The sequence below is a fragment of the Quercus suber genome, unplaced genomic scaffold (assembly GCF_002906115.3).
Source record: "Quercus suber isolate HL8 unplaced genomic scaffold, Cork oak 2.0 scaffold_392, whole genome shotgun sequence".
Classification (NCBI taxonomy): Eukaryota; Viridiplantae; Streptophyta; class Magnoliopsida; order Fagales; family Fagaceae; genus Quercus; species Quercus suber.
In genome coordinates, this window is record NW_027069844.1 from 253,876 (window position 1) to 262,016 (window position 8,141).

General features: G+C 32.3%; 1 protein-coding gene across 1 annotated transcript; it reads left to right on the forward strand.

The window, feature by feature from the left end:
- Window positions 1–483: 483 nt before the first annotated feature.
- LOC111984281 (uncharacterized) lies at window positions 484–5,155 on the forward strand. The gene is made up of 5 exons (XM_024015904.2): window positions 484–785; window positions 2,120–2,996; window positions 3,612–4,021; window positions 4,607–4,676; window positions 4,811–5,155. The coding sequence occupies exons 2-5, from the start codon at window positions 2,245–2,247 to the stop codon at window positions 4,872–4,874; spliced, it is 1,296 nt and encodes a 431-aa protein (XP_023871672.1). The 5' UTR covers window positions 484–785; window positions 2,120–2,244; the 3' UTR covers window positions 4,875–5,155.
- The last annotated feature ends 2,986 nt before the right edge of the window (window positions 5,156–8,141 follow it).

Sequence of the window (8,141 nt, forward strand, 5' to 3'; positions counted from 1 at the left end):
GGGATATATTATTTTATTGCAGTGGTTATATTATTTTATTATGATATTTATATTATTTTATTGTGTTTAAAGATAAAATAGATCCACTGCTGCAGCATGTGTGTAGGTAAAATAGATAAAATAGCTTTTATTAGTTCTAAATAGTTAAAAGGAAAATGCTAACGAGTGCTCTCAGGGCATTGGTTAATAATCTATTTAAAGAAAGTTTTTGTAGGAAATGAAAAAAAAAAAAAAAAGTAATTAATATTTTGATAATTTTTTTTATTTCTCATGAAAGTGGTATCAAAATTTTTCTAAAATTAATTATTAACGAATGCCCTTAGGGAACTCGTTAGCATGACCTTAGCTAAAATTATAGACCCGATGCTCTAAGTAGAAACTAAAAACCGGAAAAGGCATCAAATAGTGAGGGTAATTTCGTAATTTGGCAAAGCCGCCGTTGAGTCTGTTTTTAGCTTAATTTCCTCTCTCTAACAACGAATCTCAACTTTATCTACGGGACTCTTTTTGAGTTTTGAGAGAAAAATTTCTCTCTCTCTCTCTCGTTCTCTCTTTGCATAAAAAATTGAAAGTAGCACAAGGCAGAGACAGAATTATTATATGGATAAGAGATGCAGAGTGGTCGGATTGTGGGAGTGTTCGATTATAAAACATCTGTACCGACAACAACCACCGTATGTTCTTGTGATATCTCAGCCTTGGTTACCTGTGGAGATACTCCTGCGCTTTAGTCTTCCCAAATAACACCCACGCCCACACCCACCAAAATTTGGTCTCTACAAAAGGTATGAATTTCTTAAATATGCAAATTATTTAAGCACTGCCGAATTTTTTGTATTAAATTCTGCAATTTTGGCTTGACTTGAAAGTTGAAAGTTGAAACTAAATGGCATCAGGAAAATGGGTTTTAGGCTTTTAGCTCGTACTTTGACTTTAAAAAATAAAAATAAAAATAAAAAATTTTTAAAATAAGTCTGCTCTAAATAATATCAATTCCTTTAAACAGTGAGATTGTACACATGATTAGACATTTTGTGCAGAAACACAACACTAGTAGTCAGGATTGAGTATTTTTATTTGGGTTTTGATACACGTTGTGATTTATCATCAATTCACTTAAATGATATTACTTTAATGATTAATCTCTATAACAATGTCATAGAGTTGCTGTTGAATGATGTACTATGTTGGTATATATATATTATGAACCATTGATCATTAAGTAAATGATCTGTTTAAGTTTGTTGTTGGTTCCTTGTACTTATCTTGTCCTAAAATATCTTTTTTTTTTTATTTTTTTTTTTGATAAGTAATAAAAATTTAATTAGACGAAGACTACTTCAGGAAAGGAGTAAAGGGCAGTTCAGTATGCTTTTTGTTTTATGCTAGATTGTATGTCTAGGTTTCATCTAACTTCAGCTTATTCCTATTAAATTTTATGTGTGACCTTCAGAGTGACTCTTTGCTTCTTTCTTCCCTCTTATTTGTTTGACATTTAATCTTATTCTTCTTTTTTTCTTGTTATTTTTTCAATTTTTATTATCTTTTTCTTTTTGGGTTCTTTTTTCCCCCTGAATTTAAAAAAAAAAAAAAAAAAANAAAATTTAATTAGACGAAGACTACTTCATGTACAGTAGACACAATGTAGACTAAAGAATGGCAAAAAAAAAATCACTTTATGGTCTTAGTGTTAATGCCATGATCAATATGAAGTTTAGTTGATCTTTTGTTGTCATTTAAAATTTTTGAATATCAAAATGACTTAGTACATAGCATCTTTAGGCAATACTCACATAAAGATAATTTTATAGTACTTTATTAGGCATAATGGCATCTAAGTTGCAATTAATTCATGAAAATAATGACTTGACCCATAGGGAGGTTATTATCTTTGTGATTTAATTGGAATTAGATAGGGAATTTAGCATTATGAGCTAAATTTTCCTAGACCCAATGGTATGGAAACTTTTATTCTGTGTTTATATGTATTAGTCTTATAAATAAAGTCTTTTGGTAAATCATGTGTGAAGCACATCTGGCCATGGGAAGATAAAAAAAAAAAAAAAAAAAAAAAAAAAAAAAAAAAAAGATTTGCTGATTCAATTATGTTGCATGCCAGGTCCCTCAAAAAGTAATTTGAGTAATTTTCACAATTCAAGTGATCATCTTAATACCGAGTACATTACAAATTAACAAAGGACGTACTCTCGGAATGGTCTGCATCATGCTGGTTGACAACACAATATGACCATTACTGCCGTCTCTCTATCTAATAGGATGTCACGGGGAAGGGGTAAAACTCCTGGTTGGGCTGCCTTTGACCTCAAGCAGCGACAAAAGCAAAACCTTGAAGGCGATGTCATCAAGGACCCCTTCCCGCCCATAGCAAACTCTCTTACTCCTCCAGTCTCTTCTCAAAATTTAATGAAAAATAATAAGCCTTTCTCATCAGTACTACTCCCGTCTGTAGATTTTGCAAATTTGGCAGAGAATGGGAAATACAAAAACCCAACACTAGTTGGTGGTTCTAGTGGGACATGTAGCAATAAGAATATGGAAAAAAACAGTCATGTTTTGGTCGTGAATAAGCTCAAAGAGCTCCACCATTGGGCTGACAAGAGCTTGATTGAGGACATCTTGGAAGCTGCAGACAAAAATATGGATAGGGCCTCAAATTTATTGGAAGCGCTGGTTGCCAATGATAGCATTGAAGAGAATAAGCAAACACCCAATGTTGAATTAAATTCTACGGACAAAAGTTTTATCCTGGGAAAGACAATGAACCTCACTGATGTAAGCTCTACTCTAGATGACTGTCTCAAATACAATAGCAAGGAATTGGTGGATGAAAATGATTCTTTTGGGAGGAAGTTTCCTGATGAGACTCTTGATGAAAAACTAATTATAGAGCAATTGAAGTCTGTACCTGTTGAACCTGAGTGGGAAGAAGATGATGTTTACTTGATCCATAGAAAAGATGCGCTAAAAATGATGAGGTGTGTATGGAAACATATATTTGCATGATCGATCATTTTTCCCATTAAGTTTTGTGTTGTTACGTACCATAAAAAACCCTCCTATTATATTGTCATTTGCTTTTGCTTGGGATTGAAGCTTTGAGTCTTTGACATACTGTATTAAATATTTAACTTTTGTTGATGATAACTGTGTTTTATCTCAATATGAATGCATTAAGCATGTCAAGCAATAATCAATTAAAATTCTGCAATTAAGTTCAAGTGTGATTCCAAATAGTGGCAAGCTAGAGCTCTAAAGAGTATGATTAGAGCTATGAATTACTCCTCTTGTCAATAGAATACAGTATATGTAGTTATAAATCAAGAAAGTAACTTAGATGTCATTGATGTACATGAGCAAATTTTTTAGTACGTTGAGCTAGACCAAATGATAAATCTTTTCCAAGATTAAAGGAAATTTTGCTCTGAATCTAAATTGTTGTACTGCTAACAGTGCCCCTTTGGTCCAAATAACTCCTAAATGATAGATTACTTAAAAAGGGAGAAGGAAAATGGGATTGATAATGGAGGGTTTTATGGAATTATGATCACCATTTAACGGTCAATGAGATTTCCCATTCTTTCAATGAACAGATCAGCATCACAGCACTCAAGAGCAGCAACTAATGCCTTTCAAAGAGGTGATCACATTTCTGCCCAACAGCACTCAATGAAGGCTCGAGAAGAATGGTTGGCTGCTGAAAGACTCAATGCTAAGGCAGCCAAGGAAATATTGAGCATCAGGAATAGCAAAAACGATACGTGGAAATTGGATTTACATGGTCTTCATGCAGCAGAAGCTATTCAAGCCTTGAAAGACCGTCTGCAGCAAATTGAAACCCAAGCACGTACAAATCATGCAGCTTCAACAAATAGGGGTATGAAAGAAAATGGGATTATACCTTCTCCGTCACTTGAGTTTTTTAGTAACATGGATTCAAAAAAGTTAGAAATACAACAAGCATCATCAAGGCAGAGGCCTACATCATTGGAAGTCATAACAGGTAAATGGACTTATAAAATTCACTAGGATGAACTATACAGCACATAAACATATCCGTATATGATATCTCTATGCTGCATCTTAAGTTGTGTTTTGCTGTTTTGCTTGTGCATGCATGTGTATGCCATTAAGTTTATAAGTCCACACCGTTAGAAGTCATAGCAGGTTGGTGGGCCCATAAACCTTACTAGGATGAGCATTATGACATATAGACATTTTTGGATACCTATGCTTCATTTGAAGTTTCTTTTTGCTATTTAGCTCATGTATAAATGCATGTATATCTTCATGGAAATGTGCCATTAACTACACAAGTCCGCTATTGTTAGGAAGCGTCTTCTTTGTCTCACTAGCTCTCATCTTTTAGTTCCAAATATCTTTTCAAGTTCATTTTAATGCTAGTGGCCCAACTGATATTTAAAGCGCCTGCATTGAATTTGAATACCATGTGGTTCATGAGGTCTGTAACATTACTGTTTGCCCCAACTGAATGAAATCCTTCATGTAGATTTGTGGGGGAAGTTTGAGGTGTGCATTCCAATATGTGTTATGGTAGCAGGACACTAATGCTACTTTGCACCTTCAGGTATAGGTAATCATAGTCGAGGACATGCTGCCATTCCAACAGCTGTGAGAAGTTACCTTAACGAACACAGGTTAAATATGTCTGCTTCCTAGCTAAATGAATATTTTACTCTCGCTTTCTTCACTCCCTCGAATGATTTAATGAGTTGGTGATGTTGTAGTTGAGTTTTGTTAAGTAAATGACCACACAAATGTTATTTTTCAGATATTGTTTTGACGAGTTGAGGCCAGGGGTGATCACAGTTCGACCCAAGTTCTGTCACCAGTGATTGATAAAATAACCTATCTCTGCCCATTGAGGATTATGTCCTTCAACCCTTGCATCCCAAGTTGCATAGCAATTCATTCTATGAAGGATTTTCATTTATGAACAAAGCTCAGGTGTAATATTAACTCCGTCCTGTTAGGAATGCACCAATGAATGTGTTAGCAATAGGAATCTAGTTTTGTATGATTAATTGAGATCATCTATATTACTGCTATGGAATAGTTACATTATTATAAAGTCTGTTTATTAAAAATAATAATACGATTTCTAGCTGTTTTAGAACCCCTATGATTTAAAATTGGGTTGGCAGTTCTGAAGTGACGAATATATATTTTATCCTAGCCAAGATGGAAAGATCCTCCCAGGGGAATGTAACCCTCCGTTTATGGGCTTAATTTGTTTTGATTTTGGTCCCTTTTATATATATATGGTTGGTTTGATGTGGTCACTTCAGTTCAAATTAAGAAAGAGAAAGGGCCTAAAATTTGAGGCAAACAACTTATAACAAATCATAGGGATGTCATTGATATGAAGGTATCTGTAAAAGTTTCTTTGTTAAGGCAGGGGGCGGAGGGTAGAAGAATTTGGGATGTTCGTTTTATTCGAGAATTTAATGATTGGGAGATGGATGAAGGGTTGCATTCTATTCATATATTGGGAGCTAATATTCCTCCGATGGATGTAGGAGACCAGATGAGATGGAAGTTGAAGCCTAATGGAGATTTTGACATCCAATCATATTATAACAAATTAAGAGACTCTCTCTCAATTGTCTTCCCTTGGAAAGCTATATGGAAAGCAAAGGTTCCTAGGCGAGTTTCCTTTTTTGTTTGGTGTGTAGCTTGGAATAAGATCCGAACGGTGATAATCTAAGATTGAGGAGATTGGTTTTTGTGGACTGGTGTATTATGTACCGACATTGTGAAGAGACGGTAGACCACTTCTTCATTGTGAGATGGTTTATCGGTTATGGTGCTTTGTCTTTATAACTTTTGGCTTATCTTGGGTTATACCTAGATCGATCCCAGATTTTGAATTTAGTTCTGTTGTGTATCCTTTGATATATTTGGATGAAACAGAATCGGCGGACTTTTGAGGATTTAAATAATTCCGGTGATTAGATGCTTGTTTCTTTTAGTGGAACTCCTTTTGATTGGTCTCGGGTGTGGAGGCTCACGACTAGTGATTCTCTCCTTTCTTTCCTTAGCTCTCTTTCTCTTTGTAATTAATATGTTGATTGGTTTTCTTTTTTTGTTTTTTTCTCTGTTTTCTTCTTGTATTTTCTAGGTTTGCTCTATGTTTTTCATGCATAGAGTAGCCTTTCGTATATATAACATTCTTACTTATCAAAAAAAAAAAAAAAATTCATAGGGATGCAAGGTATAATTTATTCATTAATTTTCCTTTTGTAAACCTATAAAAACTAGATTTACAATCTCAAATCATACAAAATTATATTTTTATTACAAAATACTTAAGTTATCAATAAATTGTATAAATAATAATTTAATATCTTATAAACTTATTAACAAATTTACACAATTAATAAGTTGAGTTTTGCTTATTTAATAAATAATCACATCTAGAGTAGTAGAGTTGAGTTTTACTAATTTGCCATAAATAAATAAACAAAAAAAAAAAAAAAAAAAAAAGGTCTATTTCTTTGTGGGATTTGAACTGTTCATACAAAGTTAGGTTCATTTACNTCTCCATGCCTCGAATAGGGGATAGGGTCGAGATAAGGCACCCCGACTCAAAACTCACATTGTTTTGATGCCATCCTTAAAAATGATCAAGTGGGTAGTACATTTTGTTAAAGATTTTACGACTCGTAAGGCTCTTTAGGGCTTGTCTAATGCAAAGTCAGACATGCCTTAAAGGCTTTTAGGTGAGGTTGTTTCCACAATCTCATTAAGATAAAGTTTTCTTTAGACAAAATTATCTCAAGCAAATCCATTTCTCATTAATCTTATCAGTTTAGTCATAGAGCTTTGTGATAGAGCTTTTGTATTTTTTTTTTTTATTAATTCGATAGTTATGTGTGGAGAGATTTGAATCTTGGATGTCTTCATTAGAAATACTAAAAATATTTACGAGCTAACAAGGTTCTTGGTTTGTAATAGAACTTTTAAATTGTGAACTTCTTTGACATTTGGAACCATTGGTAAATTATGGTAATATAACATTTTGAACTTATTACATTCGTTTGGTAGTTAAATTTAAAAAGAAAGTTTTTAGATGTGAAAAATGATAAGAGAATATAATAATTTTGTAAATGTTTCCATATTTGAATTTAATTAATGATGAATATTTGTTTTCTTATTATCATATATTAGGCTAAAATTAATTTTACACATTTTAAAGTTTGATTTAATTGTTATTTTAGTACTTGAAATTTTAACATTATTAAATTTATCCTTCAAGTTTGTATTTATTATAAATGTGGCTTTTTCATCCATTACTGTTAAAATGTTGTTAGCTATATATATATATTATATATAATTTTAGTTTTTTAGAAATATTCAATTATTAAAAAATTGTTTCCAATATTTCTAATAATTAAAAAAATGTAATATAGTAATATTTCTTTTGAAAATCAGTATATACCCAAAGTAACATCGTCTTATGTCCCCCTATCTACGTGGGATTGTCGTCATTGCCCTTTCTTCTCTTCCCTATTGTCGTTTCACTCATTCAAACCCAAGCATATATATGATAGTAAAACCATTGAAAAATCTATGGGTTGAGCAACCACAGTCAGTGTTTGTTTGGCATTAACTTATTTGTTTTTTTGCTAATTGTTTTTTGGTTAAAAAGTGGATTAAAGTATACTTGTATTTTGAAAATGTAGAGTTTTAAAAAGTTACACATAAGCAAAATAAACTAAAAGTTAAATGAAAAAAAATACTTGTGACAAGTAGACCTTCAAATCTATGGGTTGAGCAACCATAGTCAATGTTTGTTTGGCATTAACTTATTTGTTTTCTTGCTAATTGTTTTGGTTAAAAAGTGGATTAAAGTATACTTATATTTTGAAAATTTGGAGTTTTAACAACTTCTACATAAGCAAAATAAACTAAAAGTTAAATGAAAAAAAATACTTGTGAGAAATAGACCTTCAAATCTATGGGCTGAGCAACCACAGTCAGTGTTTGTTTGGCATCAATTTAATTGGTTTTTTTGCTAAATTTTTTTGGTTAAAAAGTGGATTAAAGTATACTTATATTTTGAAAATATGGAGCTATAAAAAGTTGTACATAAACAAAAT

Excerpts from the sequence above, each read along its gene's own strand:
- LOC111984281 (XM_024015904.2), top strand. The coding sequence starts at position 2,245 with ATGACCATTACTGCCGTCTCTCTATCTAATAGGATGTCACGGGGAAGG. Across the intron at positions 4,022-4,606 it reads ATCATTGGAAGTCATAACAG|GTATAGGTAATCATAGTCGA; the intron begins GTAAATGGACTT and ends TTGCACCTTCAG. Across the intron at positions 4,677-4,810 it reads AGTTACCTTAACGAACACAG|ATATTGTTTTGACGAGTTGA; the intron begins GTTAAATATGTC and ends GTTATTTTTCAG.